The sequence below is a fragment of the Juglans regia genome, chromosome 10, assembly GCF_001411555.2.
Source record: "Juglans regia cultivar Chandler chromosome 10, Walnut 2.0, whole genome shotgun sequence".
NCBI classification, from domain to species: domain Eukaryota; kingdom Viridiplantae; phylum Streptophyta; class Magnoliopsida; order Fagales; family Juglandaceae; genus Juglans; species Juglans regia.
In genome coordinates this window covers 1,794,103-1,811,928 of record NC_049910.1, presented here as the reverse complement: position 1 = coordinate 1,811,928, position 17,826 = coordinate 1,794,103, and the positions used below count along the sequence as shown (strand labels likewise).

The following is a 17,826-nucleotide window of genomic DNA, read 5'->3' as shown; positions in this document are numbered from 1 at the left end:
TGGACGGAGGGTACATGAAAGTTGCTGGAAAATGTGGCATTGGTGGGGGCTGCAATCATCCACGCTGTTAGAACGGATAACAACAAAAACAAAAAAATAAAAAAAAAATTAGAAAGGAATAAATATACCTGGTTCGTTTGTTGAACATGGCCCGAACTCTCCGCATTAGTGGACGGAGGGTACATGAAAGTTGCTGGAAATTGTGGCATTGGTGGGGGCTGCAATCATCCACGCTGTTAGAACGGATAACAACTAACACATACAAAAAAATAAAAAAAAATTAGAAAGGAATAAATATACCTGGTTCGTTTGTTGAACATGGCCCGAACTCTCCGCATTAGTGGACGGAGGGACATGAAAGTTGCTGGAAATTGTGGCATTGGTGGGGGCTGCAATCATCCACGCTGTTAGAACGGATAACAACTAACACATACAAAAAAATAAAAAAAAATTAGAAAGGAATAAATATACCTGGTTCGTTTGTTGAACATGGCCCGAACTCTCCGCATTAGTGGACGGAGGGTACATGAAAGTTGCTGGAAATTGTGGCATTGGTGGGGGCTGCAATCATCCACGCTGTTAGAACGGATAACAACTAACACATACAAAAAAATAAAAAAAAATTAGAAAGGAATAAATATACCTGGTTTGTTTGTTGAACATGGCCCGAACTCTCCGCATTAGTGGACGGAGGGTACATGAAAGTTGCTGGAAAATGTGGCATTGGTGGGGGCTGCAATCATCCACGCTGTTAGAACGGATAACAACAAACACATACAAAAAAAAAAATTAGAAAGGAATAAATATACCTGGTTCGTTTGTTGAACATGGCCCGAACTCTCCGCATTAGTCGACGGAGGGTACATGAACGTTGTTGGATACGATGTCATTTGTGGGGGCTGCAATCATGCACGGTATTAGAACGGGTAATAATGCAGTTCAGGGAAAAAATTTAAAGTTCACACATTTCTCAACCTGACTACCCCATGCATATGTATATGAATTTGGATATGCATTTGGATGCATCATAAATGGCGGATAGTAAGCATTTCTTGGACAGAGAGAGACCTACAATACACAAATAAAAATACATTAACTAGTTGAAATTGAGACTCCTTCCTTTTATGAATGACCAGTGTATCATACCTGAGTCGGTGGAATTGGTGTAGAAGGCCTAGGTGGCCTTTTATCTTCCTCTTTGTCCATCACGCTATTTCAACTGAATTTTTAGATCAACATTACAAGAAAAAAAAAGTAATCTAACATTCATTGGATCGACATTACAAGAAAAAAAAAAAATAATCCAACATTCATTAGATCGACATTACAAGAAAAAAAACAAAGTAATCCAAACATTCATTAGATCGACATTACAAAAAAGTAATCTAACATTCATTAGATCGACATTACAAGAAAAAAAAAAAGTAATCCAACATTCATTAGATGACATTACAAAAAAGTAAAAAACTATTGATTAGACAGTAAAAAAATACTCAAATCTTTTCAAATCTGTCAAAGGATTGACCCTTTAAGCTTTTCGTTGATCTAGACGACTATGGTACACTGATTTACCAACTTAATGATAAACTGTAGGGAAAATAATGGCCATTAATGCCAACTGAATAATTGGAAGAAGAAGCAGATCAAGAACATGAAAAGCATGAAAGAACTTGACATAATTCTTTTCTTATTCATTCAAGTATTAAACCAGGCAAAATAGCTCTTCTGCTGTACAGACTTCGATACAATTATCATACGTGCATCCGTGATTACAAGACATACGAATCCCATTTCTGGGCATTGTCTTCTTCTTCTTCCCTATTATTACACAATTGGAAGATTGAAACTTTAACATATATGAATTAATCCCAAAAACTGACCAATGTAAACTAAACAGTGGCTCAAATGCCCGCAATTTTCAAAAAAGGTTACCTAAATGAGATCAAGAGCATTCAGATCCACAAACTCATGAATACATGTAAACGAAAGCAGTGGCCCAAATGCCCATGAGTCTTTCATATAAATTAGTTGGATCTGAGGATTAGATATTAATGGTGTAAAATAATGGTCATTATTTGTTACTGTCAAAAATTAGGTGATGCAGCAGGCCGGGACATAGTTTATATCTTAGAAGCTTCTCTAACTAATTTTTGGGTATTGGAAGAGGACCTGCCAAGTTGTCTCCATTAATGCTATATGGCAGAGTTTCTATAATCTGTCACGTAAACAGATCATTAGTGTCTTCATGCACCGATTTGATTGAGGTTTAGGTTGGGGAGTTTTGGTTAAGATTTCAACATCCAAGACGTACGTCTGTGTTCAAGAAACTATGTTGACAGGCCTCGTTCTGAGCAGGAAATCAGAAGAGAAAATCATTTGAGCGCCGGAGAGAGCATAATCCATGGCTTGGGAACTCTATATAGAGTGAAATTCTTAGACTTTAAACCAGTAAAATGTGAATAAACAACACAGACTAAACACCCAAAGAATTAATAATACAAACTACTTTCACATTTAGTCCTTTAAGTTCACTGCACCAGTAATACAACCAGTCCCGAAACAACAAAAACCTCGCGGGAAATACAGGATGAAATACAGCATGAAATACAGCATGAAATACAGCATGTTCATCGTCTAAACAACACCCAAAGAATTAAAGGACTATGTTCACTGCACCAGTAAAGTAAATCATGCCCGAAACAACAAAAACCTCGCGGGAACAGGACAACGCAGACGGCTGAAGCAGGACGGCTCACGGCAGACTGAAGGCTGCACGTGGACGACGGAAGGCTGCACGCGGACGACGGCAGGCTGCACGCGGACGACGATGGAAGATGCGGAGGAACCAAGCTGCGGAGGAACCAAGCGGGAGGAGCAGACGCGAGACCGAGGGAGGCAATTTCGAAATGAACGATTTGGGGAAAAAGCCGAATTCAACTTCTGTAAAACGCACGTTTTACTGTAGCATTTAAAAAAAAAAAAAAAAAACAAATACACGTCGGCAGTGTGTGGTGTTGGATACTGTAGGGGCTTGGGAGTAGAAGAACTCATTAAAGAAAGCAACCATTTAATAAAGGACGGATTGGGGTTAAACCAAGAGATAGGCAAGTTGCCAAATAGATATAACTCACATTTTCTTTACTTCCAGCACTTCCAACAACATAGCAATCCATCAACTTTGCAAATTGCCCAACCAACATATTCACCAATTATCTGAGTGAATTGGAACCCATTCACAGATTTTTACAAACAAGTAGAGTACACACCAAATTTAAAACAACAAATGAAAAATTAAAGAGAATTGCAAACATGAGAACCCAACAAATGAAACAAAGCTGTTGAAAATAGAATAAAAGAGAATTTGAAGGAAACTGGGTACTCGAGGAAGGTGATGGAATTGCAACCTAGGCCGACTGGGTACTCGACGAAGAGGGTCCTCTCTTGAGGAAAGAGACGATGACGTCAATGCCGATGGGCTGCTACACAGGCGATGTCTACGACGATGGCTATGGTGATGGTGACGGCGAGAGGGCGACGGGCTACGTTTCATCGAGAAAGAGATTTCAAAGGCACATAATCATTTTTCTCTTGGTTGAAACGCTCCGTTTTATCCGTAAATAAAACGTATCATTTAGGTCTACAAAGCAGGATGTGGACTGCAAGAAGAATTATTCAACATAGAATCTTGGGAGTGAAAGGTGTTTATAGGCGAAGGTTCAAATCAACATTTCTCGTCTACGCAAGGATACCAAGGCTGGCCAGCATTGTGAGTCATGGAAAGTTGTCCCGTCCTTTCCATTGGCCTCCAGTCTTTACTACCGTGAACAAACAAAAATGACACATTCTGACCTTTCCAACAACCCCAACCTCACCGTCTCGGAAGACTAGCCCGGGATCGAGATCTCCGTCTTGAGAGAGAGAAAGAGAGAGAGCGCGCGCGCAGATAGAGGGAAAACGTAAGAGACGAGAGAAATTCAATAATGGGGTTCTTCACCTACACCATGACTGGCACTGGATTCATTCTGATCGGCGCTTGGGAGGCCCTCACGTCCTCAAATTCAATCCCTAATCTCATCGAGGATTCGTTTCCGTCTTCACCTCCCACTTCGATTCACACACCAGAGCATGCTTCTTCGTCAAGACCCAAAAAGAACCAGTTTTCTTCGTCTTTGACCTTCATCTCCGCCTCTGTCCTCTCCTTCTTAGTCATCTTAAACTCTACGGTCTCCTTCTTTGAAGCGCTCAATTCTCGTGACAATGTCGGTTCGGTCCTTCAATTACAAGTCCTCGCCATGGCGTCGCTCTTTCTGCTGTATTCGATTACGGGTTTCTTGGTAATTTTCACGAATTCAATGCCTCTGCCGTGTTCCATTCTTAGTTTGATTGGTCTTTTCGCTTTCGTCCAAGAGTTCTTGCTGTTTTACTTACAGAGGAAAGACCCAAGTGGAATTGAGAACAGGTATTTTGATCTGTTGCTTGTACCTATAACTGTTTGTTTATTCTCCACAGTGATGGAATTGAAATCCCCGAAATCGAACTACCCGAAATTGGCTCGTGGGATTGGATTAATTTTACAGGGTTCATGGTTTGTGCAAATGGGTCTCTCTTTTTACACCGATTTGATAACTAGCGGGTGCACTTTGCAAGCAAAGAGTAGAGGGAATTATACAATCAGGTGTAAGGGACACCCTGAGTATCACCGGGCAAGAGCTATCGCCACGCTACAATTTAACTGTCACCTAGCTCTTCTTGTAACTTCGACTGTGGGGGCGTACTCGATTTTTGTGAGGAAATATGGAGTTCCTGGTGATTTTACGCGGTACAAACCGCTCGGTGCAGAAATGCGGCGATTTGAAAATGCACAATTTACTTTGGATTCTGACGATGATGTTGGTGAAGAAATACAGGAAGAGGACAGCGTGCAAAAGCCGGTGGGCGTTGTGGAATCGGGTGTAAATGGTTATGGCACTCATTAATGAGCTAAATACAGTCGAAGCTTTAGCTGGTGAACGTATTGTTTCAATTGGTTATCATTTTTTTAATGTTGTTAGTGCGGTTTCCCTTTTGTGGAAATGAATTGAGATAACGGTTCTACTGGATTTCATTTTTGTACCTTTGGTTCTAGTACTCTGTGATACATTTGCCCTTCAGTTCCTTGTAATGAAACTCCATCTTTCATTCATTCTATCGCTTCATGTGATTTCCATAAGATTTGGATAAATATATTCAGATGTACTCGAGTCTATGTGAAGTTCTTTCCGAATAAACTCATCTGTTCCATTGATTTTCAATTCTGCTGTTTTATGTAATGTTTAATGCGGTTGGTATTTTCAATATGAGACATCACCTTCTTTCTAAGAAAAGATGGAATTTGGTTTGTCGTTGGATTGGTTTAATGTTAAGACAACATAAATTCATGTCATCATCTAAGATCTAATACGTGTCATATTTACTTTGTTGGGCATATGTCTTATGATTATAAAAGAGGCTTTATGTGGTTAAGATGGATTCTCGATAAATCAGATTTGCTCATCTTTCGGTTTTAAATACCTTTACTTTTATATAGACATTATAGTTTTGTATGTTTGCTATAGTTTAGTATAGATATATCATAGGTTTTTACAAGGAGTTTGGTTTTGGGATTTCCTACTGTAATTCCCAAACTCCTACATTGTAAAAGGTTTTCCTTCGCCAAGAGCGAGTGCATATAAATAAAAATGGGGTCTCTTGTCCTCTTTAGATAAAAAAAAAAGTGGTGAAGATGGGTGCTGTGTTTTTATCTCTTGATTGAAAGGGAAAGGCATTAATGTAAAATATTCGTATATTTGTTGCTTGGTTTTTCACACTGCTTCACCTGAATGTTAAATGTGTTATAACTGGAAAAGTTCTGCATTCTTTTGCCTTTGTAAATGAAGTGCCACAGTTCATTGTGCTGGAGTTGGAAGAAAGGTGGAGTCTTGATTTCCATTTGAGAGCAGATCTAAATGAGCTAAACGAGGTTAGTGACTGTTAACTACATTAGCTTGGCACATCCTGCTTTCTGGAAATACATAGGATTCTGTTTGTGTAGGCTTGTAATTAGCAATCTTTCATGGAAACGTAGTAGGGCTCAGTGGCTCACATGATGTTTTCTTTGTTAAATAATCAGGGCTCACATAATTGTTGCACATTAGGCCTGGTTACAGTTGGGGTTCCTTCTATCTGATACTCTTATGCACAAATAATATTACAATCTTTAGTAAGCAAACCGATACGAAATTCAATTACCTAAAACTGTGTCAAACTCAAAACAAAGAACTTTCACGCTCATGGCCGAAAAAACCAAATAAAAACAAAGAGCTTATGTACAGTTTTCATTCTCCAATTCAGACCTACTTTTGTAACATTTGCACAAAACTACGTACAATAGCAAGCTCAACGCACTTAGCAAGGCTAGAAGCCAGTAGAATTTGTCTAGGCAAGCTTCATTCATGTTGTCAGAGAACCAGCTGTGCCTTCCTTTTGTACTCGTAAAGATTTCAACTAGTGAAATCGATATGGCACTCAAGAAGCTTCCCACCCCAAAAACACTTGTGTATAGTGCAAAGCCCATGGTTCTCATTCTAACAGGAACTTCATTGTAAAAGAACTCTTGCATCCCAACAACAGTGAAAATGTCTGAGATGCCTAACAGAATGTATTGAGGAAGCAACCAAAAGATGCTTAGTGGCAATGTTTCTGCAGATTCTGAATCAAGATTTCCCATCTTTCTGCTGATCTCTAGCCTCTTCATTTCGACCACTGCTGCAATGACCATGGCGATGATGGACAGAAACATCCCTATTCCCATTCTTTTCATTACACTGATACCTTTTGGATCACAAGTTATCAGCCGTGCAATCGGGATCAAAACTTTGTCGTATAAAGGCATTAGGAGAATTATAGACAATGTAATAGCACTCTGTAGAGTAGCTGGGGGGATCTTGAAGCTGCCAATGTTCCTCTTCATTGTCATTCCTTGTTTAGTAAAGAAAGTTGCGGGTTGTTGAAAAATTACAGCAAACATCAGAAGCATTGTCCATATGGGCAGAAGCCGGAGCACTACTTTGGTATTTTGAAGCATATATGCACCGTTTCTGGGGTTCTCTTCCAAGACTAATTCTATGCTGTCAAACTCTTCACGACAAAGAGGTTTCTCTTGAAGCCTACAAACAAAACAAGCAAGAATCTTCATATTATAAGAGCTCTATCTTGAAGCCAACAAACATTAACTAATTAGATATTGTCGTTCCAAAACAAAGCTACCTTGAAAATTGATACAAAAAACTTACTCTAGATCGACCTTTTGATCAGAACTGTAATTTGATAAGGTGATTCCACTAGTCATAAACTTTGACTTGGTTGCTTTGAAAGCTCGAACTATGCTCTCAAATGGCTTATGATTATGGATAGCATCATCCCGTTTATGTGTATAAATATACATCCGGCTTCCACAAGAGAAAAATGCAACGGATAGTACCATTGCTATGGTGGGAATAGCAAATCCCAGAACCCAACCAAATGTATCTTGGATGTAGGACATAAAAGTGACCCCCGTGAGGCTTCCACTACAAACACCAAAATACCACCACTGGAAGAATAAACCCTTTTTATTAGACTTGTTCTCGTCTTTAATACAGGGCAATTCCTGATCTTGATCATCATCATGTTCATCAAGTTGATCTGCTCCAAAGGCTTGTAAAGATGGGTTATATCCACCTTGGCCTATTGAAACCAAGTAAAGAGACCAAAAGAGAAACGAATAAGACCTTGTACTTTTGCTTGCAGAGGACCATGCCCATGCCCATGTTGTTGATGTCAATGCCGCAAGACCCTAAAAGAACACGATCAGTATTGTAAAGTACTATAACAGACAAAAATCATTATCTGGATCATCAATTTGTCTCATTAATGTTTTGTAATTACCACTATATATAATTGATCGAGAGCATGTGCAAATAAGTAGGAATTGCTGATTTTTGCTGTTATGGAATTTTTAGGCCATACGTACAGAGGAAATTCAAAATGGCAAATGATGTTAATTTTCAGTACTACATATAAAGTAAACAAAAATAGTATTGCATGGCTTTTTGTAAAGAGTAGTCCATCCTTGATCTTCCTTTTACCGATTAATTTTTTTGGCTTATATGGCAGTCTTTATTAATTTTATATATATATATATATATATATATATATATCCTTGTCGTAACAATGGTCGACACTATTCATTCGCCCCCCACGTACAAAAATTATGGTTTAAAAACGAAAAACAGTGATAGTGGTGAGGTGATTCTTGGAAAGCTTTCAAGACTGTTATGATAAAGCAAAGATAGTATGAAAATATATTAAATTACAAGACTAATTCCCTATGGTAAACGGGAAAATTTTAAAAGGCATTTGAAACCTTTTCTTTTTGATCAAGCAAATCATTCGAGACTTTGCATGCACATCAGTTCTAGTGACCCCCAATTAAACTATACTAGTTCCTGATCTCATTTTATAGCAGTTTGATGATCAATAGGCCGCTAGGGTGTATGTTGATCATGCGACCAAGCTCCATTCCACCACCATAATGGCTCATCTAATCATCTTTTGAAAACCTTTAAACCCTCTGCCACAACTTGATAATAAGACATATCTTAAAAGCGAAGCCATGCATGCGAGGACTCAATATTAAAGCATTGATCTCCATTAATCAACGTCTAAATTATGAAAACTGACAAACAATAATTAATACTACTTATGATAACGTCGACGAAGCTCATGATCGCTATATATATATATGCGACAAAGAACGAATTCGTGGAAGATCATGTGTTTGAGGAATATTTAATTATATATAGAGGAAGTGACTGACCATAATATAGAGGAAAGAAGAGGCTAAAATGGTGGAATAGCGATCCCAATAAGAGTCAGCAAGGGGTGCCACTAGCAGTGGCAGCATGGACGTAAAACCACACCAGCTGTTGACCGCCTTGGCTGCAGAAGAGTTGCTCATATTCACCACATCTGTGAGATATGTCACCAGATTTGATGCTACCCCTTTGTATGCGAACCTCTCCATACCAGATATCACTATAAAAATATTAATGAATTCAAATTATTGAAATAAACCATATTATATTATATATATTTGTCAATACATTCAGCATGAAATGCTCATCAAAAGCAAGAACTAGAATGGAGCACTTAAAGTACTACTTATATATATGTGGGTTATAAAGATCAAATGCTTGTAATTAAGGGTCCGCATCCCCCATATTAATGATCAAGAGAGGACAATTAAGTACGTACCTATTAAGAGAATGCATGACTTGCTGATCAGTCCCTTTGATCTGTGATGATCTCCTCCGGCCATGATCAGAGAGAGAATTTGATGGATGCAGTACTGATCAGAGCAAAGCAACGCCGGGATTGGGGAGAGAAACTAGAAGAAGACAATGAAAATTGAAGCAGCAAACACACTTAATAATTAGTTTGATCTATTCTTTGATCATCTGTACCGCGCAAGCCCCCAAAGTTCTAGCTAGTCACCACTCAACATGACAAGCAGTAGTACTAGTACCACTCTATATTATTGGGTACACACGATCTCTTCATGTTTTGATTTACTACAGATGATCTTTAGAATCAGTGTCGCAAAGGGTTTGCTTTTATAGACCTAATGGGACGCTAGACATTTCACTAAATTAAAGCTATATAGCTAAAGCGCTTCCAACATTGGTTGCATTATTTGAGAAGAAAAAGCTAAATCCCACTTTCAGTTTAGACATGATGTTGTCACGGCTACGTTATCGAGAACCCAAATTGTCGACATGCAAATATCAAACAGAACCTGATGCGCAGGCCAGTTTGATTATGGAACCGATCGATATTGCAGTACCCTCCTCTTTTGGGCCACGTGGCGGCATTAACACGAGGAATGACGTTTACACCTGTGCCATGTAAAAATAAATATAAGGTAAGATGTAGCCAGATTCTTAAAGTAGATCAATTCATATCTCAACATTCAATCGCAATTAAAGATAAAGATATCTGTCGGTAGGATAGTATGTGCTATGCCTTTATTTTTAGAGTAATGTCACATCATAGAATGATGAGAAAAAAGATGATAAATAGATTTACTCTTATTTTTAATACCGTCTAAAAATTATAGATCATAAACAACTAAATTTTAGACCTTGGATAGAAACTAATTAATACAGCTAGATGATCATCATGTTAATCCATATATGGTTTTAGTCTTTTAATTAGATGCCTATAGAGCTGATCAGCTTCTTGCATTTTAAGGAAAAAAAACATAAAATAAAATAAAAGACAAAATGGTACCTAGCTTTATATAGATCATATATAAGCTGACAATTAATTCTAACAAAAAGAAGAAAAAAGTAATTACAAGTAAAAATTATCAAATAAACTCTCGTCGGCCTATACCCACACGAGCAATTAACAAACTTGACCCGGCCCGACATGCATGCTTTGAGTTTGAAGTGAACATGGAGGCTGGAAACAAATAATTTTACCAAATGATGAGATCTAGGGTACGTACGTAGTGCTATATATTGTCATCTTATCCCAAACCTTTTGACCGTGATAAAGCTGATCGATCCACTAAACTCAGACCCCGTTGGATCCCGCAATTTTAATTTACCAGTAATTAATTAAAGAGGCTGCATGCTGGGCGTACAGTACTGGTAATCTTTGTGCTACTGTCATATTCTCATCTTTTTAGTCGATATATATCAAAGCCATGCATTTCATGGCTATCTACTTTTGTCTATCCCATCCAATCCAGTCCAGTCCAAACCATATAAATTAAGAGCAACATTAACAAATCATGTACAGAAAATATATAAAAATCCAATAATCCCGAATGCGTTTCTGACTCTGCATGCATGACAATGATCGCGTAGTACTTGCGTTAAGAACTAGTTTTATAGAGACAGATCGTCAGAATGCGTTAAACTTACATGGAAGGTCGAGTTCGGCACACACACACCACCCACATGCAGACACACAGCAAACACAGTTTCTACATACATAGGGAAAAGATCAGAGACCGATCGATCAAGAGAGAATATCACTGTACACTAGTGCTGGCTGATACGGGAATCGGCCTTCATATTAAACTACCAAAATACCCATATAATGGAAAGATCGATGGCCATCATAAGTAGCAGTGACTCTTAGCTTTTTCCGGGACTTCAGAGATCGATATCCACTGTATCATTCCCCTGCCTAGCTTGGTGGTTGGGTGACATGGATGTCACTTTGTTACACCTCCACTGGCTAAATTAAGATTAATGACCGAGAAAATATATATAGCAGCCAGCTAGCTGTCATCAGAATTATCAAATCATGTCACAAAAGCCCGTGTTCCGTCATCGCCACGTACGTAGACATGATGTTGGTCTATGTTTTTTTCCCTGATTTGATGTTTCTTGGGCAATTTTACTTTGCCCATTGTACTATGCGTACGTAGTTACCCTATTGAAAGTTCCCTTTGGAATAGAAATTAGTCAGCAATGTTATGGTTAAATTTTCAGTTGATGACACGTAAGCAAAAACCATCAAAACATGAGGTTATCTCTAAGGGCATTTGCATGGGCGCCGTATGCGTCGAGTATCCTTAATTTGATCTGTCAATTCGCGGGTCCTGTGCACTCAACCTAAGGATGATAATAATTTTGGTCTCACACGGCCCACCCTCATTTCGCTTAATCAAATCAAATCAATTCATTTCCTATATAATAATATAAGAGTTCACGTTCTTCTTAAATCTCCACCATATATATAATGTTTTATTGCAGATCATCAGAATGACTGACATTTTGGGTACAAGTTATGACTATGATCTACAGACTTCCTTTTTGTTGCAAATATTAATGTATAATTTTACAATTACAAAAAAATCTAATAAAAATAAATATATAAATTTTTACATTTTAAATTTTAATGAACCTTATAATTAAGTTACATCAATTGCGAATTTATAATTTTTATCTCTTTATATATGGTTAAAACATTTTTTTTTTCATGAATTAGTTAATAAAAATATACACAAAATAGAATATGGAATATCTGGTAGAATCAAGCACGGATCGATCGAATTTTGGAAAAGAATCTGATTCGAGTAACTTACCTGCATGAGGATCATTAAGCAATGTTAGCCAACCAGACAGCTATATGCTACTTTAGCAATGTTTGCTGAACAATACCGAAAACTATCCGATAAGGAAGTTTTCAGCTGTATGTCATCATTGTTCTTTGCGTATATCTCTACAACCGCCTTTAAAAACAGACCTACAACTAGATGCGATGCGGAATGTATTAAAGAATAGTTATTTTTTTAATTTTTGGTTTGTATCATTATACACGTAGCGTGTACATTTATTGTGTATATAAGGCTGCATTTAGATGTTGAGTTGAACTCAATTGAATTAAGTTTTATATAAATAATATTGAGTTGAGTAGTGAAGAGAGTTATGTGGAATCCATCTAAAGTACGTTTAAAATGTGTTTAGATGTTAAGATATGTTTAGTATTTTTTTTGAAAAATTGAAAAAGGTTATGAGCTTCGTGTATAAAGATATTTTAAGTTGAAAAAAATTGTGAGTTTCACGTGTAAGAAAGTTTTTAGTTAGAATGAATTTAATAATTTGAGAGTTAGATGTTTAGATGTTAGACTCAACTTAAAATTAAATTGAACTCAACTAAGCTCAGCTAAATTTGAAAACCAAACGCAGCCTAAAAAGTCATATATTGTAATTAACATTTGATTAATTTTCAATAATATTTTCACTTTTCCTTTTCACATAATATCATACGTTTATCGAACTTAGCCTCTCTCTCAAATATGACGTCTTCCGTTTCCTTCTCTTCCACTAGAGATGATTATTCAAACTCATACTTCCTCACCAATTCAGATAGTCCTGATTCTGTCCTTGTTACACAACCTATCACAGGTGACAATTATCCTACATGGTTCCGTTAGATGCTTATGGCTTTACGTGTCAAGAATAAACTAGAATTTAAAATATTTTATGCTTTGATATGTAAGATGGGTCTTCTCAACATTTATTTCCCATCTCGAGGGAGTCAAGTATTAAAGAATAGTTATTTTTTTTATTTTTGGTTTGTATCATTATACACGTGTACATTTACTGTATATATAAAAGGCCATATATTGTAATTAACAATTGATTGGTTTTCAATAATATTTTTACTTTCCCTTTTCACAGAATGTTAACGTACAAACAAAAAAGAGATCGAGATACCATAAAAGAGAAAATGGTATACAGAAAAAAAAAATATATATATATATATATATATATGAATTGAGTACTGCAGCATGCATGGTAGTACGTAGTACCCTTTCCAACTTGCTCGTACGTATTTTCATCGACGTCAATCCTTTTTTATGGACGTTGCAATACTATTGTTTCAGTACTACTCGATATGATTTTTCAAATCTTTTTTATTAATTATAGGAAAATAAAGATATTAATGCAGTAATAATGCATGTCCATTAACACAGAAATAGATCATACTGCCTCTGATCCAGAGATTATCAAATAAAGTTGGAGAGAGACCAATATATAATAGCTGTTATCATGAAGGCCGGACGTCGAAATTTCTTGCTCTGACCTCTGTACGCATTAATGTTCATTAATGCATATATGCAGTTGTTCATGAATTCATGCCATGCAGTGATTATGGTAGTTCGACCCATCCTGCTTGACGACATGATTATTACAAGAAAAATAAATTTTTACGGTCATTTAATTATGATAAAATAAATTATTTATAATTAAAATAAATTTATTTTAATTATAAATAATTATTTTACTGAAATTAAATAATTATAAATAAATAATTTTCTTATAGTGAATCGATCATGTCCAAAATTTTGAAAGTAATTCATCCGTTACACCAAATTGAAGGGTGAACAAATGGATTTGGCCGAAGTGCACATGATGAGTACTTTTATGTCAAATGGCGAGCATATAATCTTTGTAATCCTATAATGAATTGGTACAAATTGGTATATATATATATATATATTTTCAAAGAACGAAATTCGAACAATCGATCACTGTTTGTAAAGAATCTGCAGTACTGTATCGGCCGCCTGCTACACAAAATTAGGAAAATGCCACCAATGAAGCAAGATGCAGCAGCACCACTACAGTGTCAGAGCACTCAAGAAATTAATATTCGTATAACAAGAAAGGAAATCCAAAAGGACACGTGTCATGTGATCCAAAATTCATGGATTAATTTGTTGTAAATGTTGTCTATAAATACTGACTATAGATAGATCAAGCACTGGAAATATATATATATATATATATATATATATATATATATATATATATAGAGGAAAACAACGCAATACAAACGAGAAGTACTTTCCTTTCAGAACGTTTGTCGAACATAAGATGGGCGGCTTGATTCTCCATAATTCAATAAAAAGAAAGTAGCACGCATGATGACGAAACTGATCATCTTAATTAACGTACGATCTTGACTAATATCCTAATTTGATTACAAAATATTATTAATTCAAATTATAATATATATCATCCTAGCGTAGCTGCTAGCTAGATCCATCATACCTTTTAACTTATTCACCAATATTATATATCTTGCATATCTTTAAAAGTACGTATAATTTACTGTGTATTACTGTTCATAAATGAACAGTAATAAACAGTAAATTTTTTATGATTTTTTGCCGTTTGTTACTGTTTATAAACAGTAATTTTTTTTTTTAATTGAATGTCAATGTACAACGTAATACCACAATCGTGCATGAGGAATGAGAGAGGAAAAAAAGAAAAATAGGAAAAAATATTAGTTTTTGAGTTTTAAATTCCAACCCTTCATCTTTAATCTTCAATACGTATAATTTACTGTTCATAGATGAACAAGTAGAGTTTTTTTTTTTTTTTCGCATGATTTTTTGCCGTTTGTTACTGTTTATAAACAGTAATTATGAACGGTATTTTTTTTTTTTTTTGTGAATGTCAATGTGCAACGTAATACCACAATCGTGCGTGAGGAATGAGAGAGGAAAAAAAGAAAAGTAGGAAAAAATATTAGTTTTTGAGTTTTAAATTCTAACCATTCATCTTTAATCTTCAGATTTAATCTAACGGTAGAAGTTTAAATATTGATTTAAACTAACATAAAATAGATAATTAAATTTTAAATATTATATCATACACTTAAAATTAACTTCAATTTATAAAATACTAATTTCTCATCATTAAATAAAAGATAAAGTTTTACTGAATATTAAATAAATGATGAAATTTTGTTAAATATTTTTAAAAAAGTATAACAATATAAATAATTAGAATTTTAATATAATTTAAATATGATAATATTCTTAATTAACTAAAAAAAACTTCTACAATTAATGAAGAAGTAGCTTAAAAATATGTCTTGAATGTGTATTTCACTTTTTTGTTTTTCTTTTCCTTTTTTCATGTATTTTTTTAATCATCATAAATATTTTTAAAAATAAGAAGTTTTTTTTTTCCGCATGATTTTTTGCCGTTTGTTACTGTTTATAAACAGTAATTATGAATAGTTTTTTTTTTTTTTTTTGTGAATGTCAATGTGCAACGTAATACCACAATCGTGCGTGAGGAATGAGAGAGGAAAAAAAGAAAAGTAAGAAAAAATATTAGTTTTTGAGTTTTAAATTCCAACCCTTCATTTTTAATTTTCAAATTTAATCTAACGGTAGAAGTTTAAATATTGATTTAAACTAACATAAAATAGATAATTAAATTTTAAATATTATATCATACACTTAAAATTAACTTCAATTTATAAAATACTAATTTCTCATCATTAAATAAAAGATAAAGTTTTACTGAATATTAAATAAATGATGAAATTTTGTTAAATATTTTTAAAAAAGTATAACAATATAAATAATTAGAGTTTTAACATAACTTAAATATGATAATATTCTTAATTAATTAAAAAGAACTGCTACAACTAATGAAGAAGTAGCCTAAAAATATGTCTTGAATGTGTATTTCACTTTTTTATTTTTCTTTTCCTTTTTTCATATATTTTTTTAATCATCGTAAACATTTAAAAAAAATAAAAAATTCATAAAATTATTAAAAAAATACTTATTCAATCACTGAATAAAAAAAAATAAAAAAAAAAATTAGGCAAACGTTCCTTGGGCGTTGCCTACTGCTAGTGTATATATATATATATATATATATATATATATATATATGTTTATTAATAAGATCGAGTTGCGGTGATAGTTATCCATGCATATTGAAATATAATGACGAGTTGCGTTGATAGTTATCCATGCATATTGAAATATAATGACGAGTTCTATTTAAAAATATATATATTCCCTTGTTAAGCATGTCATCAAGTTGCGTTGATAGTTATCCATGCATAAGAGTTGCGGTGATAGTTATCCATGCATATTGAAATATAATGACATGTTGTTAAGCATGTCATCATATATATAATATATATATATATATGTATGTATATGATGGGGGCCGGCGTGGTCGCGGCAAATAATTAATATTGCCACGTACGTACGTACCATAGTGCTCATGAATGATATTGGCCGGGTGATATTAAAACTAATTAATGCATGCAATTGGGTCCTGTTGTCTTCTAATTGCCTTATTATTAATTCGTTATTAATATATCTTCTTTATTTTATAAATTCTTAATTAATTAAGTATGATATAATACATGAGTCATGACCAATCATTAATTTTTAATATAAATGATGTGAAAAGCTTCCACACCAACAATATTATATTAGACTAATGCTATATACAATCGTAAAATGTGCAAACGCTATACAGTTGTTTTGAAAAAGAGTGGAATCTATTCATAAAAAATTAATTTTTTTTATATGGATCCCATGTTTATTTTTTTTTTTAAAGCGACTGTACGGTACTTACACACTCACGATTATAAATATAATTTCTCATTATAAAGTGTATAAAAAATAAGTCTTCTAATTAAATCTTCTCAATTTACAAACAAACAACAAGCTGCTAGCTTCAATCTCTTAATTCCTCGCGGGTTCTGGCTCTCGTGTTGACCACTATCTGTCATGTTGTCGGCCTCTCTCTCTCTCTCTCTCTAATGATAATAATTAGGACGTAAGGTTTCATGAAAGCTAGCTATTTCCTTCACTTTAATCTGGGTTTATATATATTCGCTACAAAAATTACTTGCAACCCATGTCTTTATGTTCATTTTCAAATGAAAGAATGTCCTTCAATTGATAATAAACATGAGTTGGGACCGACCGACCAAATTAAATGGGAATGTCGGCATTCTGTGCGTCAAAATGGAGACCAAGTTACTCGTGGGAACAACCTATCTATCTAATTACATGAGTATCCAGATCAAGAGTGCAAAATCACATTAATTAATTAATATTTGTGGTGCTAATTAAGCAGACGGGCTGGCAGTCTGGCAGTCTGGCACCCGAGCTATACCCACCAGTACTTGGAGTTGGAGGTCGGCCTACTCCCTAAATTTCTGTGTTTTAGTGAAAGATTAATGTTTTAGGTACGAAAACTTTTTATTTTATGAGGAGCTTGAAGCTCAATTCATTCATTAATGATAAGAATAGAGATATAAGAGAGAATTTCCTCAACATCTACTACAAAATCAGACAATAACAGAGCATTTTTGGCTAGAGCATGAGCCACTTTGTTGGCTTCACGCCTTACATGCTTAACAGACCATTTGACATACTGTTAGAGGAATAAGAGTGTCTTGAGACACCAT

The 17,826-nt window shown here is 34.9% G+C and overlaps 2 protein-coding genes across 2 annotated transcripts; one reads left to right on the top strand and one right to left on the bottom strand.

Annotated features, from left to right (window-relative positions):
• Positions 1-3,337: 3,337 nt before the first annotated feature.
• LOC109008946 lies at positions 3,338-5,209 on the top strand. The gene has a single exon (XM_018989251.2). It carries the CDS (start codon positions 3,981-3,983, stop codon positions 4,974-4,976), a length of 996 nt encoding a protein of 331 aa, XP_018844796.1. The 5' UTR covers positions 3,338-3,980; the 3' UTR covers positions 4,977-5,209.
• Positions 5,210-6,119: 910 nt separating this feature from the next.
• LOC109008945 (protein NRT1/ PTR FAMILY 5.8-like) lies at positions 6,120-9,673 on the bottom strand. The gene is made up of 4 exons (XM_018989250.2): positions 9,313-9,673; positions 8,876-9,093; positions 7,311-7,852; positions 6,120-7,184 (listed from the first exon to the last, which is right to left on the bottom strand). Exons 1-4 carry the CDS (start codon positions 9,374-9,376, stop codon positions 6,341-6,343), a joined length of 1,668 nt encoding a protein of 555 aa, XP_018844795.1. The 5' UTR covers positions 9,377-9,673; the 3' UTR covers positions 6,120-6,340.
• Positions 9,674-17,826: the final 8,153 nt, after the last annotated feature.